Source organism: Mauremys reevesii, linkage group 4 (assembly GCF_016161935.1).
Source record: "Mauremys reevesii isolate NIE-2019 linkage group 4, ASM1616193v1, whole genome shotgun sequence".
NCBI classification, from domain to species: Eukaryota; Metazoa; Chordata; order Testudines; family Geoemydidae; genus Mauremys; species Mauremys reevesii.
The window spans coordinates 44914459-44938358 of record NC_052626.1 but is presented as its reverse complement, the minus strand read 5'-3'; the positions used below and the strand labels follow the sequence as shown (position 1 = coordinate 44938358).

The 23900-nt window shown below is 38.8% G+C and overlaps 1 protein-coding gene across 9 annotated transcripts in view; it reads right to left on the bottom strand.

Annotated features, from left to right (window-relative positions):
* The window catches only part of SLC25A21 (solute carrier family 25 member 21), a 396958-nt gene that overhangs the window by 83089 nt on the left and 289969 nt on the right, over positions 1–23900 (bottom strand). For all 9 annotated transcript variants that reach the window (XM_039535486.1, XM_039535487.1, XM_039535488.1 and 6 more), the window contains one exon: positions 7859–7942. In XM_039535486.1, the coding sequence (XP_039391420.1) occupies positions 7859–7942 (84 nt within the window). The remainder of the gene's footprint in view (positions 1–7858; positions 7943–23900) is intronic.

Sequence of the window (23900 nt, the reverse complement as noted above, 5' to 3'; positions counted from 1 at the left end):
GCAATAAATATGGCTCAAAGCTTAATGAAACTAAAACCAGATTCAGAAAGTATTCCTTAACCAAATAGATTCAACATCTAACGTCTCCACCAGGTAATAAAGTCTTAAATAGACTAAGAGAAACAATTTCATTTTGTACTCTCCAAAGAGCATCCAGATTCAAGAAAAGACTAAACTGCATGTCAAATTTTAATTTTTTACATTTAAATTGGGAACTCATAAAATTCTACTTTGCTCTCTTTAGACAAAGCAACCCACCAAAGTAACAGATTCCTCAACTGAGAGCTGGCCAATTATAGCCCAGAACAATATTTACTGATAAAGTTACAAACCCATGAAAATCCAGGTTTATTATAATGTTGTTGCTCACAGACCTTAAACAATAGCATCTATAATTGTAATGCTTTTAACTCAAAATTAGGACAGCGCAGATGAATATAATTTACAATGTTTAATATAAGACATAATCCCACGTGTTTAAAATAAATGTAACATATATATTCTAATAGATTGTTGGTTTATTCTTAATTTCATATTCAAATCAAAATCACTATCAATAACATAAATGGATGCACTGGTGAGGAAGACAGTGACCAAAAATGTTCATATAATTTGATCTAACCTCCTATCTGGAGTCTGAAAAGAATGAATTTTTTTTTCTGCTCAGCAGTTTCAGTTAATCTGCTGTCCAAACATTTGCCCCATTAAACATCAGATTATTTTTATGTTGGCTATAAACCTGTCAGTCCTCAATAAACAGATATACTCATGGTCGTTTTACTTCTGCTGTCAAAGAACTGTCAATATACACACCAACTCTGAAACTAACCCGAACTGAAAAATCCAAATGTACAACTATTAATTAGAGTAGCTAAACAGAAAGTTGTTCACGGCATGATAGGATTCAAGAAGCTGTGGCAATAGGCAGCAATTGGAAGATTCCAGCAGAAGTTAGCAAAAGCTCTGATGTTAATACTCCAGCTTCTCTTTAATAGAAAGCTATGTGACCTTTAATGCTCTGTCAGACGGAGCCCTACTTTAGTAAATCTCAATTAAATTTTATGTTTTGTGGCTCCCGTTTTCTTGTAAGACAAGAAAAAAAGTTCAAGGGATGGATCCTACTTTGAAGATTTTAATTCTCCATGGGGACAATTTATTTCCACCTAGAGGGCCTCTCATAGATTTTTTTATTTCCACTTTTGTAGTTGTCAGACTATTTTGTGGATGGAAAGAGTCTTGAAGGCCTTTGAATGTGACAATGTTCTGGAAATGACTAAATTTGAAATGCTTTTTCTGCTGCTCTGACTCTTCCTTCTATTTGAGAAAAAGGATGGAATGATGAAAAGTGAATGGTTAAAGAGACCATGGAGAATGTTTATGATGAGGTAATGTTCTGTGCAACCATGACATTTCTATTATGATACAGCAGTGGCATAGTAGGGGTAACTTTTCATTAAACAGGCATGGCAGTAAATAAAGATGTAAACACATATTCAGAAGGTTAAGCAGCATTTTAAGGACTGACCCTGAAAACACAAACTCTTGGCACAGGGAAGATCGTAACCTTTTAATCTGTCCTGAGTAAGAGATGGTATGCAGCTGCACATTGCCTCAGGAGCAGATCACACAGTTACTCCCTTCCCAGGGCAAAGTTATTTAATCTCTTTTACATGGTACAGCTTACTTGCCCCTATGGGCACAGGTAGCTACTTTGGCCAGCAATTGGTGAGGTGGTTGGTGGTGTTAGGGATGTGGGGAGTGCTGGGTGAGGAGCCCCTGCTCTCCTTCCCAACTCCGGTGTCACAATCTGAGCACAGCCAAGCGAGCAGGGCAGTAGGAGGAGCTTACTCTCCCTTAATTCTCTGCACAGGCAAGTAAGGGCTGTGCCATTCTAGCTCACGGTGATAATTACTTGTGCAGTCGCATTGGCTTAAATAAGTACTGAGGATGCAAGCACTGTGGCCAGAAGAAAACATTTGTAGAAGCAGGCCCTTAGTAACAACATTTTGTTTACCCTGTTATTCCCTGTTCCACATTTGGTTTATCCACTATGTTTACCTACCTTATGTGCGGTTACATTGTCAAAGAGTACTGGAAAGAAATGCCTTCCTTAATATGAGCAAAACTGAAAAGCAGTAATAAGCACTGATAAGGACAGTGGCTGGAATACAGAAGAGAAAAAGACAGGTAGAATGACTCACAGGCTTTGGCTACTAAAGCTTGTCACATTTACTTTTTAAAAGATCATTAAAAATAAGGGGGATTGGTAAAAGGTGTGCAGATTGAGCAGCTGAAGAAACTGCACCCAAAACCGGCAATGTCAGATCAGTGCTAGATGCAATAAAAGAGGTTCTATAAATACAATGAGAAGAACTGGCTAGCCAAGATATGGGATTTATTGAATGGGTAGCTCGCATTGCATAAATCAAGCTAATGCCTTGCACAACACCCACTGTTTGAAGTTCCAATTAATTCTTATTTCAGAAAAAAAAATCTCATGTGCCTTAATTAGAAAACTTTGGACTTCATACACTTTAGGAGACGATAGAAAAATATAGTACATGCCTTTAAATGTCAGCCAGTTACAAACATTCATTTGCATGAGTTTTTAATTACTTATTGGTTAATGGAAGTAAAAACATTACCTAATAAAAAAAATCTGGCAGTATTTACTATTATTTCGGAAACAAAACATAATGAAATTTAGCATATGAAACAATTAAAATGACATTTAAACAAAAAATAAAACCAGGCCACAACATATCTTTTAACTTTATGGTATTTTAATTTTTTAGACTTGCAAAGAAATGTACAATGAGCTAAGCATAGTTTCACCTGCACCCCAAAACCATTTTTGGGGGGTGTTCTCTGCCATTTTTTAAAATACACACTCAGGGCCAAATTCTCAATTGAACAGCACCAATTTACACAAGCAGAGAATTCTAGCCCTTAGTCTTTTGCTGTTTGATCCTACCAATCCACAAACCAAACCTGTATTGAAACCAAGGAAAATCCTTAAAGACTATACAAACTGGTAATTTATATTTTATTTATGTACACAGCTTCTTTTTTACGAGATAGGCCAGATGGGAAGTACTGTCAACATAGTATTTATTAGCCAGAAAAAAAATCAGCTGCATACTACGGCATCTGGTCAAGATTTTGTGACCACATATTTCAACATATATTTCAATTATATATGGCAGGATACCATTTTCTCTAAAATCTCAGCTCAGTGATTATTCAGTCAGAATAGCCTTATATGGCAAGAATATAAGGCCAGGAGATCACATGGTTTAACGATTAGAACAAAACAACTGGGGAGTTCAGATCAGTGCAACTAAACTTGGCTGAGCCACTGTCTTATCATGGGTGAAATTTGCTCCTGTGCAGACAGCCGGCATAAGGCCCAAGCACCATTTGAGTTCCACTTAAGTCTTCAGAATAGGTCCCACAGTGGTGCCTTAGCTTTTCGTTGGCCTACTTCACAGAAGTGAATTTCTCCCTGGATGAACTCAAATATTTTACTCTGGAATGAATCTTTCTCTGTCTCCTCTTTATGATTTCTGTCCCTCATGCTGAGCGAGCACTCTCATAATTCCTCTTTGGGCAGTTGCCTCCAGACTTGGGACTGGCAGAGCAGCTCCTATTTCATACATTTTTTTTCTGGGTTATTTGTTGACATCTGTTTATTTTAAGCCAAAATCACTGACTGTGTCTATCAAACTGTCTTTTCTACACCTTCCTCTCTCAGTCTCTTCCCCCTTTAAGCTGGTACTCATGGATAGATGACTGTCACCATGTGACCTCCTGCCTCCCTCCACGCCCCTGGAAAAACTGAGTAATTACTTTACAGTTTAGGCAGTTCATTAACTACTATAAAGAGCCTCTGCCACAGGGCAGTACATTTATTTTTTGTACATGCTGCTGCTTCAGTTACTTTTTCGTACTCTATAAATTTGCTCCCTCCATATCCTCTTCCATACTTCAGTGCCATAGAACAACTGATAGTATTCATTGTCATTCCTCAGAAATAGCTTTTTCTTTGGGGCACTTAAACTGTTACTTCTTATGATCTGCCTACATTAGGGTTTTTTTTTGCACCAGTGTATGTCCAGTGCAAAAATCCCTAATGGAGACAGGCTAGTAGACTAATAGTTGAACAGAGCTGTGTGAATAAATGATTTTTTTTGGTTTGTTGGTAACCCATCCATTCCCCTCCCCCACAAATCATTTTGGGTTGACTCAACAGGAAAACATTTCAAAATTTCCAACAAACCGGAAAGTCGAGAACATTTTTGTTTTAGATCAAATGAAATGTTTTGTTTGACCCTCTGAGGCTGAGCTTTAACTTACAAAAACAAAAACAAAAAAAAAACCCTGAAAGAAATTAAGAAACACAAAAATCATCATTGTTTTGATTTTTCTCATAATCTTATTTTATCATTTTTAGATTTTTTTAAATGAAACAATTCAGTGAAATTGACATGAATTCATGAAATGTTTCAGTCAATCTGAGTTTGAATTTTTCACAAAAAAAAGTGTCAGCTGAAAAAATTCACCCAGTTCTACTGTTGAACACTCAGGATGAAATCCTGATTTAACTGAAGTCAATGGTAAAACTCCTTGTTTGTCTAATCACATAAGATGGGACAAAGGCACCGAGGGGCAGACTTTATGTCTTTGAGTCTTCAGTGCCATTTTAAGGGCCTGTCTACATTAGAGATATTTGTACTTCAGCTATAACACAACCAAAAGTCAAAACAGTTTAAGGGTACGTCTTCACTACCCACCGGATCGGTGGGTAGCAATCAATCTATCAGGGATTGATTTATTGTGTCTTGCCTAGACACGATAAATTGATCCCTGAATGCACTGCCCGTCGACTCCAGAACTCCACCAGAGCGAGTGGTGGAAGCAGAGTCAACGGGGGAGCTGCAGCCATCGATCCTGTGCCGTGAGGACGGGAGGTAAGTCGATCTAAGATATGTCGACTTCAGCTACGCTATTCTCGTAGCTGAAGTTGCGTATCTTAGATCGATCCCCCTCCCTGTGTAGACCAGCTCTAAGTGTTCCAAGGTAGCAACTCTTTGTGAGGAACAGCGCCGAACAATACCAGTTGTTCTATGACACAGCAGAGGAATTACAAAATAACATCTCCAACCTTACCAGGGAATACTAGAAGGGAAAAACAAAATGTCCTTTTTCAAACAAACAATAGGTTGACAAGAACACATACATGCTTGATGTTGGATGAAGAAGCCCACACTATAGAAAGTGTTCCATCCCTGTAAAACAATAAATCCCACAATCTTGCCTGGGTCATTTTCAGATTTTGTTATTAGCTTCTTTAAGGTCAGAAAAAGAATCAGGTGAAATTCATAAAGAAATTTCATTTTTCTGCCTCTGAAAATCACCTTTTGTTTCTGCCAAAATATTAAAGATGAATGTAATCAGTGTTTCACTGATGGCACGAATTTCTCTCATAGTTTTAGCTGGAACCCACTAGAAACTCCATGTAATGCACTAGTAGATTGTAATCTTAATTTAGAACCTTTCCCTGTACAGTGCTCATCCTCTACTTTTGCCCACAGGTTTGAACATTAACACTTGAAAACATCAGAAATATTCTGCTCTGACTCCAGATTGAGGTCAAAACACTTTCAAAATTAGAAATATTCTCCACATTTCCTTCTTGTTAACACCACAGAACTCAGATCTCTAATCAGTTCTCTTGAGATAATACCACTATCAAGGTTTTCCCTTATTGTTTATCAGTTAAGCCCACCAAAGGACATGCAACAAAGAAGAAAATGCTTGGTAGCAAAAGGCTGTGGCAGCCATATTAGGGATGTAAGTGTTACGGTCAGTTATCTGTGATGTTGCTGATGGGAGAAAGACTAGGAGCAGATCCATTTTGCAGGTTATTGTCCTTCTATTTCATATCAAGAACTAGAGATTTTGTAAATTTGTTTTTGAAGGCAAGCTGCATCATAGGTATGGTATATAATCTGACTGAGGTAATTTACCACACATTTCCTTGCAAATGGCAATAATATCAGCATTAGCTGAGTTGTATTAATGGGATAAGTAGTCTTTGTGTCTTTGAGAAATGATTGAAAAGTACAATATTTATGTGACAAAACCTCTTCAACAACAAACATGTCTGAGTCTTACTGCTGAAGAGAAACTCCACAAAGATATATATAAAAAACCTCATTCTAAAGACTATTAAAAAAGGCTGTTTACTTGAAATTTATGGTAGGTTATAAATCTGAGGGAAAAAGTCTACCTTTTTAATGTAACTTAATTGAAATGAAAATTATTTGTTCCTTTTCCTAATAAAAACAGAACAGGGTGAAGGATTTGTACCTCCAATAGTATATTCAAGTTCATGTTGTCTCTGTTACTTTACACCCCTCAACTGGACAAAACAACCCAATGATAGAAGAGTTTAATAAAAGGCTAAAAAAATTGGCTAAATGGGAAATATTCTATTCACTTAGTTCCTGAATCTCCAGAGACTCAGACACGTGCTTAATTTTACACACTGTGAGTTGTCCCACTAAAGTCAAGAAAGACTTCCATTGACTTCAGTAGGCTTTGGATCAGACCCAAAAGACATCAAGCCTCCAGTCCTGCATTCATATCACACCCAAATGCCCAGTGAACTCAAAATACTGAATTACTGGTGATTTATACCTGATTTATACTTTTTTAAAACAAGTACATGAAGGAATTATACATTATTCATTTTCCTTTCAGAAGGGATAAAGAATAACACCCACACAAATCAGAAAAAAACAGAAATCCTGTTATTTTTGCAAACTCTTGTATGTTTTTAAAAATGTCATATGCCTTATAGGTGTGATGCATGGTAGTTCTTCAACAGGAATCAAAAAGTAACTGAAAGCAACATAATCACTGCAGGGGGATTTGCAGTCTTCTATCTCACAAACTTAATGGAAACATTTGTAAAGATTTCTTTACTTAGTAATTGAAAACAACTTACGTAAAAGCACAATTCTATTCCATCCATAGTAAAGTCACGTATTGAAAATCCATACATTGTAAAATCAGGTTTCTACTGTATTTTCAAAGTTCTTGGGGGTAAGCCTGCAAGCTGTATAAAACTGGGATTTGGCTAATTTGAGTCCCCTCTATTATAGGCGAGCATCAATCATGCAGAGGCCCTGTGGCTAATGTGCTTAACTTTAAACTTGCATTCCATGCATCCGAAGAAGTGGGCTGTAGCCCATGAAAGCTTATGCTCAAATAAATTTGTTAGTCTCTAAGGTGCCACAAGTATGCCTGTTCTTTTTTTAAATGTGTGAGTAATCCCACTGAATTCACTGGCATCAGTGAGACTGCTCATGTATTTAAAGTTAAGCACATGCTTAAGTGATCTTTTGGGTCGGGGGGAGGAGCCCTAGAGAAGATCTTAGATTCTCCACAGAACCAAGAAGCTGCTTCTGTGGAGCATTAGGTAGGGCAACTGCTGGCTATCCCCTTGGCTAACTTGAAATGCCAGTTAATCAGAGCTCAGAAATTGGTGCTGCACTGGATTGGTGTTATTATATATTTAATGGCATAGATTCTAGGCCAAATCATTCACACCTGTATTACACTATTGAATTCAATCAGTCCATACTGGGGTAACAAAGAGCATAATTAAGCATTCTGCATCTAAATGATGTGTAAGACATTTCAGATTGTGTTTATGATGTCAAATAAAATGTTTGACAAATTCTGACCACAGGAGAAAGGGTTAATTTAAAAGCAGTGTTCTAATGTCTGGAAAGTTGTGTGATTAGAAACAGTCACATAAAATTGACAAATATAACATATGTATTCTTACCCTTCAGTCCGGAAAATAGTCCTAAAACTGTCCCCCAAGCTCTTGTAACTGGTTGGATCAGTTTTCCCTCTTTGAATTTGGAACCTAAAAAATACAATTTATAACAGCATGTGAAGTTAAGGATTTTAAAAGCCACTTTTGGCTTTCCAATTTCTATATAAAAGGGATTTTAAGGTTTATTGATACATCTTATTCATTATTATAGACTGTTTCTGATATTTATTCTTATTAACACCACTTTCATAGGCATTATTAAAGAAAGGAGAAATACAGCTTTAAAACTAACTTTTTCATAGTTCATAGTACTCAGATAGCCAGAACTTTTACAATTTATACCTTTTTCTTGTTGTGTAAAAGATAAACTGCTAATCATGGGCTTGATCCAAAGTCCATGGAAGTTCATAGGAGTCTTTTAATGGTCTTTGAATCAGCCCCTGTTTTTAGAAATCTGAAGTAGCATATTGTAATGCGTTTTACCACTGTGAAATGAACCTACCATACAATTTCTTATTTTTAGTGTCTGATCCAACTCCAATTAAAATCATCAGCTCCTAATAGTCACATTTGGACATTTAACACAGAGGCGAACAATATAAAATGCAGCTATCAATATTTTAATGAAGTCACCTTTCTTCTGCTCATATTTGGACACATAATGCACAGGTTTCAGCAGTGGGCTGACAATACTTGCAGCACATCAGCCTTAAGAATAATAAAAAGATTATGATTTAAGACTGCAAACATATATGCCAGTATTTACAAGTTCTGGATAAAGGTGGTCAGCGTAACTCACTGTGTTAATCTACTGAGTGCTTCAAATGGGGTTACACCCACTTCTCAAAGCTGCCAATAGAGAAAAGGGAAAAGACGCTAGAGTATACATTCCCCATCCTCTCACCCTTTGTTTTAAAAGTGTGTATGTGGGATGGGGGTTGAGGGGGATCATAATGACATCTTTTTCCAGTTTGAGCCTTGGATATACTGTGCTTTGTTCACAGTTTGATTACAATTAGAAGTCTTTGGCTACATCCTACACAATAAGGGGACTTTGTAGAGAAAGTTATCATCTAAAACCAAAATGTGCACTCTTCCATAATAGCTCATTTTTAAAACTGTAGAGCTGCAAAGATGCTCACTCGAGTAGCCTAGCCAAGTTCCACATCCAGGGAACTTCCAACAGAGTTGGAAGAACATAATTTCTTGTTAGATTTTTTCAATTACTATCCAGTATAAAATAACACAGACACAAATGTTACTAATCTCAGTTCAGAATAGCATTGTGTGAGGCAATCTACAGACTGCCATTATAACTTATGTAACATCAGCCCTGTGCATTAGATAACGCCTGCTTCAAAGAATCATCCAGACATTAATTATTATAATCAAATACTGCTGCAAGTCCTGAGCAAAAGACAAAACAAGCATGTTTACCTTTTTACTTATGTTCTTCACACATAGTATACATTAGTGTTTTAGATAGGTACTGGACCTGCCATGCTCCAACATACAAATATGGCTTCTTATTCTGATTAGACACCATCAGATTCAAATAATAGCACAATTTTAGTTAAATGATATTAAACAGCAATTTTCTCTTCCATCTTAACTGGATTCAGCAGGATCAAAAAAGGTTTTCACATTTCAGCAAAAGGAATTCTTAGTTTTGCCTATCAGTGTTTCCTAAGCTGTTTGCACTACCAAATCTAAGCATTTTCTTCACTCTGGGAGACAAATTTCCAGTGATGTAATATAATTCTTTGGGCAATTATGAAGGCAAACCCACACCTCTTTTGAATGCATTTAGAAGGAAACGTTGGATTGCTCCATAGTCCTAAGAAAAGCAGTTCAGGCACATGTGGGATCTCTATCTGAGGTAACCTCTTTTATTAGTGAGAGAACTTGCTGCCAAGTTGGCAAAGTAGAGACTGCTGTTCTAGAGGTTTACACTCATATGAGAGTTGATGCATAACATTTTGTCTGAAAAGAACCCTTGGGAAGGTTAATAGCTGAAAATGCCTCAATGGCATCGCACAAAGTCCAACAGTAATAACAGCAACGGAATGTTGTAAGTTGTTACATTACACTAGCCAAGAAATCAAGACTGAAAAAGAAAATCTTAGCACACACAAATGTGTAGGATTTATACTAACATTAGTATGTTTAAGCCTTGATCATTTATACCTCAAACTTTAAATTCAAAAGTGATGGGCTCCATTTGTTGTAAAAAGAAACCTTTTAAAAATTCACTAATAATTGAAAGAAATTGTAGACTAGTATTTACATAGAAAGACAGTCCTAAACCGTAAAACTTTTTTCAAAAGTTTTAAGACTTTCATCCTAAGCAGAAATTTAGAATAAAGGTGATTGTTTCTAAAATACTCTGAGAAAAACTTAGGCCCCTATCCTGTAAATACTTATGCATGTGCTACCTGTACACATACAAATTATTCAACAAGCTACTCATGTGCATAAATTTAAGCACATGCATAAGTATTTGCTGGATTGGGGCCTTAATCCTGGGCTACCTCAATAAAGATAATATATATTAAAATTATTTTACTTTAGCTTTATCCTATAGCCACATACAACCATACTGTATATTTCTTAATACTTAATATTTCTGCTCGTAAAATGCAGAGACAGAATAAGCGCTTTAATAAAATAATAATTTATTTGTATCCGTTTATGCGGTAAAAGGATAACTTCTTATTAAAAATGTTAAATAATATTTTTTACATTTATTTCAATTTATTTTTTAAAGGGAGAGAAGATCTTAGTATTGAGCGAGTCCATTTGTAACACTGACACAAACAACATATTCCTCCCTTTAGGGTTTTTGGATCCATTCCTTCCCTAGTAAATCTTTTTAATAGCTTTAACAGCAATCCTAAAATACATGCCAATTATGTGCTCTAATCTAGATCTGTGAACTGGGTTATTTGATTTGGAATTGCTTGCCTCAATAAAAGAAGGTTTAACTTTTTAATGTACTAGCTAACTGATCACCCGTACTTGTTATAAGAAGCTAGAGGAAGAACTGACAAGATGTTTATTTGTTTTGCTGGGGGGAGGAGCAGCAGCCACAGCAGCACCCTGTAGTAGTACTAGTAATAATAAAGAAGGGTGAAAGCATTCACTTCAAAAACAACCTGGTCTGTTTTAAATTATTGCCTAGGGGATTGAGCACAACCTGGAGATACACAATGCTTTTTTTCTGCTTCAAATCTATTTCTCTCTGAAAACAGTATTAACCAAATGCTCATATTTAAGTGAATTTCTTGCATTTTTGAAAGCAGGAGGACTGTGTCTTATACATTATTGGCCTTGTCAGAATTACAGAAGCTAACCCGCTTGACTAAATAGAAAGCATCATGCATTTCTGGTCTGGTTAAGATTCTGAAGTCTAAGAAGCAAAACCTGCAACTAAACATTTTTCAGAGTCAGAGTGAAAGGACGCTAACAAGATAAGGCCACAGTCCTGCCCATGCAGAGCCCTTTGAAGCACGGGGGCTTAAGAGTGCATTAACAACGTGGCCACACAACAAGAAGCAATAGACAGTGGATACTGCGACACGGTGCAAGTTTACTGAACGTATCACTAGAAAAAGGTTCAAACAACTGACATTTTCCTCAACTGTAACCTCTTCTCCACCAGCTTTGCTGATTCTCCAGTCTGTACAAAATGCTGCAGCAATAATTATCTCCCTCTCCCTCCCAAGTTTACCACAAAGACTTCCTGATGTTTGTAAGAGGAGGCAGTAGCCACTGTCCTCAATCCACCTCAGAAGATTACATAAACGGAGGGATTCCCAAGTTAGCTGAGGACAAGAGCCTGAAAACAGAGAGGAAAGGATGGGTCCAGGAAGGGTTATGGTTTCAGGTGGAAGCCATGTAAAAATGGCCATTTTAAATGCTTTTCTTTTTGATATTTTTGGTGTTTATTCAAAACCTAAACTCCAAGCTGTAAACCTCTGTGATCCAAAATCAAAGAAGCTACAATTAAATGACTCATATTCGTGCAGCTATACAACTGCCATTTGTAGGACAAATAATCCCAGGTCCTTCTCACCTTGACATCATGAAAGGGGTAATCTATAGGGACAGAAACTGCCCTGGAATGACTTCTCTAATGTGTAAGGCACAAATAAACTCCTCTTCAACATGAAGGATGCTCGTTTTCTTTTGCCATCTCTGTCAGCCATTTCCCATTAGTAATCATTATATAATTCAATGAAGCAGTTTCTGTGTAATACCCTCTTACATAAGGTGATCATATGCCCCTAAAAATCACACATCTGTTTCCATGGTCTGTCCCACTGTCCTTGCTGGTTTTACAAAATCCAGTGTTTTCTCCCAGTTTTTGTTCCCACCATGATGCTTCCCAGTGACCCCTCCCTCTGCAAAAGTCCGCAAGCCAGTCTTATCCTGCATGCAGTGAAATCCACAGGATGGTGGGGAATAGGGTGACCAGATTACATGAACAAAACATCGGGACACATGGGGGTGGGCAGGTCCGAAGCACCGCCGAAGCAAAAAAAGAAAAGCCCCGAGCCAGAATATTGGGACAAATGGCATCCCGACCATACATCCGTTGGGACACGGGACAAACGACTGAATATTGGGACGGTCCCGATTTTATCGGGACGTCTGGTCACTCTAGTGGGGAAGAGAGGCTGAGGTGTTACTCGGCTGAGGAGAAGAGAGACCTTGTATTCCCTCCCTCCTACAAGTTGTCAAGTCTACTATTCCTCACCAAGAGAGTCTTCTGGGTGCCTGACAGCATAGGTACCTTAGGTTTTTTTTGCTTTCAAAGTCTGTTCACCCAGCTCTTACTAACCCTCCCCCATTTGATACCAAGTGCTGTGTAAGGCTTTCTGTAGCGGGGTGGTCACTCGCTCCAGCCCTGAAAGGGTTACAGCCAGCCCTGGGAGAGGACTGGGGCTGCGAGCCAAAGACTAGGCTGATGGGGAAGGCAGCCACAGCTGGGGCCACGCCCCAATCAGGCCACAGCTGGCCCTATAAAAGGCTGTGGGCCAGGAGCTCAGTCAATCTCTCTCTAGCTGTGGAGAGAGATGGGCTGCTTGGGACCTCAGCAGGGCACCTTGAGTGGAGCAGAGCTGGGGAAAGGCCAGAGGAGCTGGGGAGCTCTAGGCTGGAAAACCCCCAGGCTGCAGGCCTTGGTAAAGGCTGGGAAGGGTACTGGGGTTGCAGAGGTGCAGCCCAGTGTAGGCAAAGGCAGCAGGTCCAAACCCCCCTTCCCAATGATGAGTGGTATAGACTGCAGTCTGCCCCAGTGAGCAGGGGCTAGATGGTGACTGGCAGTAGCCACTGAAGCGAGGTGGGGATAGAGGGTTGGGGGTTCCCCTGGGTGGGGAGACCCAGAGAGTGGGGATACTGACAGGGGGCAACATCCAAGGCAAAGGGGCACTGGGGTCCGGGAGGGACACGGGGGCCTGAAGCAAGCGGGATACTGGCTGGCAGAGGGTGCTCCAAGGCTGGAAAAGCTAATTCCCTGGATTACCAGCAGGAGGTGCCGTGCCGGTGAGTTGCCACATCGCTACACTTTCTCATAGCCTCATGGACTTTAAGGAGAGAAAGAACCATCATGATCATCTAATATGACTTCCTTGCACATTTCAAGTGACAGAACCTCACCCACCCACTCTTGTAATAGACCTGTAACCTCCAGGTGAGTTACTGAAGTCTCAAAACACGATTTAAAGACTTCAGGTTATAGAGCATCCATCATTTACACTAGCTGAAGCCTGCAAGTGACTCATGTCCCATGCTGCAAAGGAAGGTGAACCCTCCCTCCCCCCAGGGTCTCTGCCAATTTGATCTGGGGGAAAATTCCTTCCTGATGCCAAATATGGTGGTCAGTTAGACCCTGAGCATGTGGGCAAGACCCACCATCCAGACACCTGGGAAAAAATTATCTGTAGAAACTCAGCACCCTTTCCATCTAGTGCCACATCGCCGGCTGCTGGAGATATTTGTTACAAGCTTTTCAATCCATGTTAAAATTGCTATAATTTCCTTATAATCAAAAAGGGGTAAATGAGTACTTGATATCTGTATTTAAATATACTGTCAGCAACCAAACCTAGTCCACACAGCACAGACTCATGGGGTAAACCCTGGCTCCATGAAACTCAATAGAAGTTTTGCCCATTGTCTTCAATGAGGCCAGGATTTCACTCATGAATTCCAGAGATTCTTGGTGCTCAGTATTGTGCTGCCAATACACCAGTTCTGCTGCTGAGAAGATCAGAGGGAAAGAAAAATGTGTGCTTTCTCTCGCTCAAGAAAAAATAGCATTTGGACCATATTCATGATCTTTGTTAATAAGTGAATCTTCTGTCTCCCCTTTAACTTACACACCCTTATTACGTCTAACTGAGATGACAGCTGCACCGTGCAATTTTAAGATGTAAATCAAATCCTTGATATTTCCTTCCATGATTGCAAAATAGTGAAAGCATTTATATGCATAATGTAAATATATAACTTTGGGTACTCAGTCAATTTAGATGATATTACTGCTGGATGAAAAATTATTTGGCATAGTAACAAAAGCAAATTTAATCTTCTGGGCAATGTAAATTCTAAAAAAGCTTTTAAACTTGTATAGCTTTCTGAAATTTAAGGTCAACAACTAGAACTTACACTTTAATTAATTTCCTGTGATTCCAGACATACCTAATTGCAGTTGCTTCTATAAGCATAACTAGATTTGAAAATGGATAGTCTGAGGCTATATTTTTAGCTGTTTACATGCTTATATTCAACTATAACTGGATCACAATTTAAATAGCTATCAAATTTATTACCTTAAACATTTACTCTGGTGCTATTTGTTAGTGCTGTATATGGATGCAGATTTGCACAGCTACTATACATGCTACATATGGCATTACTAGAGCTTAAATTTCATGTGAAACCTGATATTATAAAATGGACCTTGATAAGGTAGTTTATTCTACTATTTGGCACAAGTTCTTCAGGTTGTTTATATTACTTATGGGATAATAACTAAATTGAGAGTATAATTCTGCCGTTTATTTTAACAGTAAATCCTTCAATTCACACAAGCTGTTGAACAAATGAACATTACATTTCAGAACAAAAATCTAATTATTTTAAGCCATAGATATAAATTATGCCAATATATGCGGTTATATTTTAAGTATTATAGTACTGCAATGATGATATTTTAAGTACAAGGCCATAAAGAAACATAGCAGAACAGTAACATTATAGAAACAGGCAAGGGGCAGATTTTTTTAAAAACCATATTGCATTTTAGATCTAGATTTACTTTTGACTCTCTATAGAGCTCTCTCAGTTTTCTCTATTGTAAATTACTTGCTTCACAAATGATAAATCATTAGTACAGATAGACAAATACTGCAAAAAAGTGTATTCCAACATTCATTTGAATAAAAACTTCATTTACTTTGATTGGATTCATAGTCCCTCATATTTACTTTCTGTGACATTTGGAGGAGCAAATATTTGTGGAGAGGCAAAATGTTTCAGTTATGTACACAAATATGTATTTGTATGAGTATTCACAATGGATATACTTGTATAGCTATCTTGAAAGCTCTATGTGGGTTTGAGAATCACCTAATTTGAAAGATGAATTCTATGCAGAATCACAGAGTGTGAATAGCAAGTTACAAATACAGTAGTGAATACTCATGGTAGAGCTCACAACCAATCCACAGACAGAAGTATTTTCTTGTCAATGAATAATTAAAAAAATTAACAAATATTTAAAAAGCAAAGTCGGTTCAGAGATAAATGAGCTCCTATTTCAGTCTAATAATATGTAGTTCCCTGTGAATAGTTCATCCAGTTCCAGTCACGAGTGTGAGATTACAGAACATTTTCTTTATGCTAAACAAGTTGATCCCACTTCATTGTAACCTTTTTGTATTATTACACTTCTTGGAGCTTTTGTCTCACATCAGCTGCTCAGCAGTTTGAGTGGTATTGCATGGTAGCTATCACCAACTGGTGTGCATGTGTTTTTTATCTGGGTAGGGAGGAGGCCTGGATGCGAAGATACGTACTAGGGGAAAGGCCAGTGAGATGAAGGAAAAGTAGCAGTCATATTCTTGGGTAAAGGATATTGTAAAAGTTAGGTGAGTTACAAACAACTTAAGAGAGAACTGCCCCATATGGTGTTCAGGGTAGATGGGAGAGAAGAGGTTAGGCTGAGGAGTAGCAGCAGACTTAATGCTTTTGTTTTTTCCTTTGCTTTGAACAGCCAGCTAGGACTGGTAGTAACTACATGACCTGGAAAAAAGGTTTATAAATGTAAGTCACAACACCCAGCCCCAGTTCAGATCGTCTTATGTTCAATAAAAAATGGACAGTGATAGGTGGCATGGATCTGGCAGAATTCTGGGTGGTAAAAAATGGAGAAAAGGGCAGGAGGATTGCCTCAGACCTATCAGGAGTGGAAGGATTCTTCCTAGAAAATAGGAAGGATGATCTAATTATAGCCCAGGACTGGGACTCAAGAGGTTCTATTCCGGTCTCTGCCATGGACTTCCTGTGTAGCCTTAGGCAAGCCAATCAATGTGTCTTGATTTACCTATTTGCAAAGCACACATAATGCTTTCTTTCCACACAGGAGTGTATTGAGGCCTGATAAGTACTCTGAGAGACCCATATGGAAGGTACTAGAGACATGTAAAGTATAAATGCAAACAATACAAGTAAACATTTGCCATTATTACATTCTCTTACTGGGACCTGAGTGAAACGCACAGTGGTCAGAAAACAAGGTAAGAGGCTGAAGAAGACGACCCAGTTCCTGTAAAGTGGCAAAAATTTAACAATATATCAGGATAAAACCAAGCACAATTAGGTCTCCTCTGAAGTAACAAAATAAGGTTTAGAACTTGTATTCTATTACTAGACCATTCTCTAGAGGTTTGATATAACATCAGGTGGTTTCACTGAACTATTGTGTATTGTAAGTTTTGCATATACATGCTTGAGTATGTGCCTGCATATTCAAGGAAAAGAACATCTTAAGACATCTGAATCTGCCCTGGAATGTGTGTGGAGTTAGTCAAACCACAAACTTTGTCTCAGATTTCAAAACAAGGGCACAGAGATTCCCTCTTTTATTTTCAGACTGTAAGAGAACTGTGAAATCAATGCCCAACAGTCACTTTGCAAGGTGTTCATCAATAAAGGAGGCAGTTTCTTGTATTGTTGTATATTGCACGGGAATTTTTAGCTTTATGGCTGAGTGGGAGTGCTCCATCAGTAAACAACTCATCACTAGGACAGATGTACTAGCTCAAAGGCAACATAATAACCAGCTCAAACATTCTCCCATCCTACATCTAAATTCATGGATAAGAAGACCACCTCCAACCCATGATTCGGTTCCCCCAAAACCCATGTCCCATTCCAGTCCCAATCCATTGCTGCTCCCTCCCCACACATTTACATGATAACCTACTTGGTTGGACTCCACTGCACTTAGTGCTCTCTGGCTATTTGCACCCTACCTCTGATGGAAATAGAGTAGGAGTAGGGCAGGGGAGAGAAATGGATTGCCCAGTGAATGAGAAAACAAGAGGGGGAGACTTTCTACAACTGAATAAACAGCATTTTAAAAAATACAAACTAGCCCTCCAAACATTTTGTAATTTGCCCTAGTGAAGATGCTTCAAATAATGAAGGAGGAAGACAAAGCAAGTAAAACAATTAGAAAGTGATTTTTCTTTGCATTGTCCGCAATATGTCAACGCAAGAAAAAAAAACGTAGGTGAAGCCAGACAGCACTCATCCCTGACAAGGGAGAAAAATATACTTGTGCTTAACACACTGTTAGAAACATTCAAGGACACCTCATTCTTTGGTAAAGACTGTCCCCATAGTGCTACTAAGATTGAGTGCAGTTTAAGTTATTAGAGCTTCCAAGGTCTGGCTCTAACTTGTGCATGAAAATTAAAAACAAAAAAATTTGTCTGGGAGAAATTTATCCCTGTGCAGAGAAGCAGAAAAGGCCTCTGCACCATTAAACTCCGTTTCTGAAGTTTTAAGTGGTTCAGCGGTGCTTTGAGTTGGCTGTCTGCACAGGGGTGAATTTCACCCTTTGTAATTAGGTGCAATAATCTTATTCAGGGAGGCTCCTCATCCCTTTTATATTCCCCATTCTTTTAAAAACACCTTTCTTTTATTCGTTGTGTTCCCGCTGAGAAGTCTACTAGTCAGTGAAAAATCCATGAGGGAGAAGGAAACCAGCACTAACATTTCTTGTCCAAATTATGATAAATCAGGTCAATTACTTTGCTCTTGTCCCTTCCCAGATGAAGGGCCGTGAGGAGACACCTGTTACAAACAAATCTTCTGACAACCTGAGATAGGTGAGGAGCAGAATCCATTAGCAAGTTCTCTTGGGCAACCTCATAGTAATTTCAGTTATTTTATTTACTGCTCCAATACTATATGGATAAGGGCTTTAAAAATGCCGCAGATACAAAGATAAATTTACAAATCCAAGTCTTCTCCTAGATATTACCCTATCATAACCCTGATTCATTAAAAAATAAAACAACAATATGAGATCACCGGGAGAAAAAACGTGCAGTGACCTTTTATTAGGAGTGAAGCTCTGAGGAATTAAGTCTTTTTTCTCCACACACTAATGTGACTTCTCCTTTATGTTGCACAATGCAAGACAAAACATACAAGAACCAAGACCTTTGTTCAAAAATAATTACAAGGCACTCACAATATTTGGCAAAAACAGAGATGCATGAATTAAACCTGCCCAGGAGCAGGCCTAACTTGCCCATGGAACAGTTCCATGGAAATGTGCTACAGTAATTATGCTGTTGGTTAACAAAAAAATAATTCTAGCAGTCTCACCAGTTCATGACACTCAAATATGTTATCTTCCTGAGAAAGAAATACACCACAACCCTGATTCAAACCATACATGTTTTTAATAATCTAATTCAGGAACTCTGTTTTTCAAAACTAAATAATTCAAAGTTACCACTATTTTATTCCACATCAAAAATGGGTCAGAAAAATATCAAGCAAGCTGCTAGCTATGCTGTTGTGCAAGTACATTTTTAATTGTGAGGAATGAAATGAGAACATTGCTCAGTACTCAGTCAGTGCTGGTTATACAGTAGAAAAGATACCATATTACAATCTTGAACCTGCATGCAAAGCAAAGAATCTACTGATTTTGATGAAGAATAGAACTATTGCTTATGTCCAAGTTCAGTATTACACTTACAAAGAAAAGCTAACCTCTTATGCTAATTTCCTTCTTTGCAAAGAAAAACATTTAGAGTAATGAACAGAGGTGGTATCAGCACCATCAAAATGAAGGGTACAGATCTAGCTTTTGTCAGATTAACTCACAGCCCTGGGGTGCTTTTTGGCTCTTTGTTGTTCCTGGGTTCCCTGACATGGGGGCGGGAGGGGGGGTGTCTAGCAGTTACAACTGTCCAGGAAGCATCAACCATTACTTTCAGATGTGAACCTGAGAACTGTCCAAATTTGATTACCTTTAGAAACTATTATAATGTTCTATCTCTAAACTCCACCCAGATGCTCTAGACAGTGCAGATGAGGGAGGCTAAACATAGGAACTGCCTGAGGTGCCAGGCTTGGGGGCAGGGGGGAAGAGGCAACAAACTCGCAGATTTATAGATCCTAGCTGCAAATGTATTGTCTTATATGACAGGGATAAATCATGCATACAAATCGTACATCAATGTTGTGAAATGGGCTACAAATGCAATAAAATATAAGGTATTCAAAAGTTTAACAAATGGAGTTCCTCACCTGGGGTACCACTTGGTCTAGGGCTGGCCCTGAGCGCAGAACACAGCTCTGCCTGACTCCTGAGGTGGGAGAGGTCAGCATGAATACATAATATGCTTGGGATTCTATATTGGCTTCCTGTATGCATCTGGGTGCAATTTAAGATGTTGGGGATGATCTTTAATGCCCTGAGTGGTCTGAAATGTGGATACTTGAGAGACTGCAGACAGAGGTTAGGGATCTATTTCAGGAGTAGGTGAGGTTCTGTGGCCTGCAATGTGAAGGAAGTCAGACTGTATGATCACAATGGTCCCTTCTGACCATGAAGTCTATGAGTCATGGCAGGTAAGATAAAGTGGGAAGAATGTATTGTAAGAACCCTAGCTGTATTGGTCCCAGGATATGAGAGAGATAAGGTGGCTGAGGTAATATCTTTTATTGGACCAACTTCTGTTGGCCAAAGAGATAAGCTTTCAAGCGGCATAGTGGTCTTCTTCAGGTCTTTACTAACCTAAAGATTATGTTGAGAATTTTGGTTGCCTCAATCAACCAATCAATAAAATCAAAGCTATCCTCAGTTATTTTGAAAAGCCTGCTACCAACAAAGGCTGGTCTACTTGTAGGTGTCTAAAATAAAGCATGCCTTTGATGAACCACTAGAATGCTGAGAAGTTATTCTAGAGTTCATATTGCTAATTATTTGCTAGTATATTCAAGCAGGAGATTCACTATGAAATGATCTCTAATATTAGATCAGTCAAAATATTAAATTATGTATCTCTAGTAAATCCTAATTAAGTTTTATATCCAGCAAGGAAAGGTTTCAGATTTATTTTAATTCTTACAAAAAGGGCTATATATTTCTGAATCTTTTTCTTTATGAGGTTTCAATTTCCCTTTTGGTAATCACACAGCACCTTTCCATCTGACCTGGACGACAGGAAAATGGCTACTACTCAGGGCCGGCTCTAGAACCCAGCGCGCCAAGCGCGCGCTTGGGGCAGCATGCCGCCGGGAGGGCAGCAGGTGGCTCCGGTGGACCTCCCGCAGGCATGCCTGCAGAGGGTCTGGTCGTCCGGTGGTTCCAGTGGACGTGCCGCAGGCATGCCTGCGGAGGGTCCGCTGGTCCCGCGGCTCGGGTGGACCTCCCGCAGGCATGCCTGCGGATGCTCCACCGGAGCCGCGGGACCAGCGGACCCTCCGCAGGCACGTCTGCAGGAGGTCCACCGGAGCCGCGGGACTGGCGACTGCCAGAGCGCTCCCCCGCGGCGTGCTGCCCTGCTTGGGGCGGCGCAATTGCTAGAGCCGCCCCTGCTACTACTTTACGGTTTTCTGGCAAGAGATTTTTTGAACTGCTATTGAATGAGAAATTAAGATCTCTTTTCAGTTTTCATTAACATTCTGAGTTCTTTTGTGAGATCAAGCCCTCTATTCCCTGGTGCATTACTATATTTTTTCATATTGTAACGAATTGGCAAAGAAAAAGTTGTACACCACAACACAGCACACATTAAATTCACTCCCTACTGCCAATGTGGTATAGTCACCTGAAGATTTTTTTTCCCCCGCAAAAGAAAGGAAATAAGTCAAGACAGTTTAAAATATGAAAACAATATAAAATATGAATTGCATTTTAAGTGGAAAATTGCCAACAGCAAGCTGCACTAAGTCAAGTACTGTAAGTAATGTTAATTTGAGTATTCATCCCGCTTTCAACAGCTGTACTGAAAAATATATTTCAAAAGGGGGACAGTTTCATTAAAGCAGCAGAGGGGATTTAGCCACATATTGAAATGAGTAGCTAAATCCCATGCACAGCTTCACATATTTTTACCTGTGTGTCTATTGTTATCAAGCGACAAAACCATTTTAAGTGACATACAGCATTTTATATAACTTACATGTTGCCTAGAGTAATCATTTTATATGAAGATAGTCACTCGCTCTGTAGAAAAATTACCTTTGTTTTTTATTATTAGCTGTAGATAGCTGAACCACCAAAGACACAATTAAAATAACATTATAACTCTGAAATGAATCCCCTAAAGCTAGAAAATTTAGCATTAAAGCCTGAAATTCTATTCTCACCCACCCAGCTGTGCACCAATATTACAGCTTATATGGTATTCATTATCAGTTTGTGCTTAGCAGTCCCTGCAATTCTTACTATACAGTAGGGCATAACAAGGCGAGTTAAAGGTAAAGTTTCAGATGAAACTCTATGACTTTCTTTGCTTTGGTGAATTTAAGTCAAACTACTAACAATATCCAAATAGTTTTAAAGGTTCTCATATATATAATTCTACTCTACCTTAAAAAAAACCCTCTAAAAGCATTTTATTAGAGCTGAAACAATAGATTGCCTGTCTGATTTAGAATGGATAGATGTGTAGCCACATTTTAAGGGAATTTTTGATGCAACAGATTACATTTTCTCCTACAAAGCCACTGAACAAACCTCTAACATCGTACATGATAATATCACATTAATCCATAGCATGAAGGTATTACAATGTTAATGTAGATGTGTACTAATAAATACAGTTGGGAAGAGATACTGTGCCAGAGCAGTGGCTAGCTACTTTTAGACTTCAGTAGCCCTGCTTGTATTGAGCTTTTTCAAAATTTCCCTTCTCCCATCCCCCCAAAAAACCCAGCTCAAGATAATCCAGTCCAGGTTGTACACTAATGGCCAGAAAATTGCAGTTTTAGTACCAAAACCTGTTTGAATCATAGTTGCTAAAAAGGTGTCAGGATATTATTTTTTCCACACAAAGAACTTAAAAAACCTCACCTAAATGGGATTTTTTTGTTATTTGTAAATATATTTCGAAAACTACCAAAGTTCAGCCTTTAATATTTTTTACGGCCAAGTTATAAACTCCTGAAAACAGGCCTTAATATTGTAATGGAAACACTAACAGACCCCTGACAACAGCAGAGCTAGCCTGCACCTCTATAACACAACACACTTTCCCAGCTGAAAAAACTAGCCCGTTACCCAGGATAGTGTTGAAAAAGGAGCCCTGTTATTTTAGGAGAGACAGTTACTTGAGAATTGGCACAAAATGGTGAAAATTAAAAAAGAAGGTTGTTTTTTTCCAAGTCAACCTAACTACTCCATAAAGTAATGCACAAATCATTCATTATAATGAGTCATAACAATGATTTGTGATCTTCCAAGTTTTCATTTTATGCCCCTCTGTTTTTCTTTAAAGACAGGAGGAAAGACAAAGACTGGAAAGTTTGGGTCATATGGATCACGGCACCACTGCTATGTCTGGAATTTTCTTATAAATATCCTATTGCTCTGAGGTTCATAGGCCTGACTGAAACAGCAGGGACAATCTCATTTGTACTTTTATAGTTGTAGAGGGATTTGCAAGAGTTAACGCAATTTTCCATAATATTTCTTACTGACTCCAGGAATAAAAGGAGAGTTCCCTTTGTAATCAGTATCTGAAACATTGTGAAACCTAAAGAAAAAAAAGGCCTTCTTTTAGGTTTAACAAGATTTTTCAAAGTGCTGATAAGTTTAAAGGTACAAAGCAAGATAATTTTTGAAAAAGGGAAAGGATTACAGCCAAATGTTTGTGGGAAGCAGCCACTGCAGTATTCTGAGGGACATACTTTGCAGCAGGTTTTACTGCCTCTTTGCAATTTTATGTCTTTTTTACGTTGTTGTTTTTTTTAAACACTGTTAAGTGACTGTTTCTAACCTCATGAAAATCTTCACATCAAAGAAACATCTTAAGGCTCTGTCATGTGTCTACCCTCACTTGAAACTGGCCGGTTTCAAAGTGAGGACCCGCATGTATCCCCCCACCCTAAAATCCTAGGGTAGGTCCCCTTTTCTGCCACCACCCGGTCAATTTCGTGGGCCGGGACACCCCTGTTTCCCCCCTGTCTCCCTTCAAAGACAGTCCCTGGGAACACAGATCAATTTACAGAGGAGGAACCTTCCCCCTCCCCTCTCTTCCCTCTCTCCAGCCTGCTCCGAAGAGAGATACCTGGATTCAAACGCCTTGAATTTTTACACACAGGGAAGCAGCCCACTTCCCCCTCCCCTTCCCCTGAATTTCCCCAAGGGAAGGAATTAACCAAGTCCGAACCAGCTAGAGCGAATGGCCCAGGATAGAAGACTCTGGAGATCTGTGGTTGGCGGCCCATACCCCGGTTGGGGTGACGGGCATGAATGAATGATGATGATGATGAAAGAAAAGAAAAG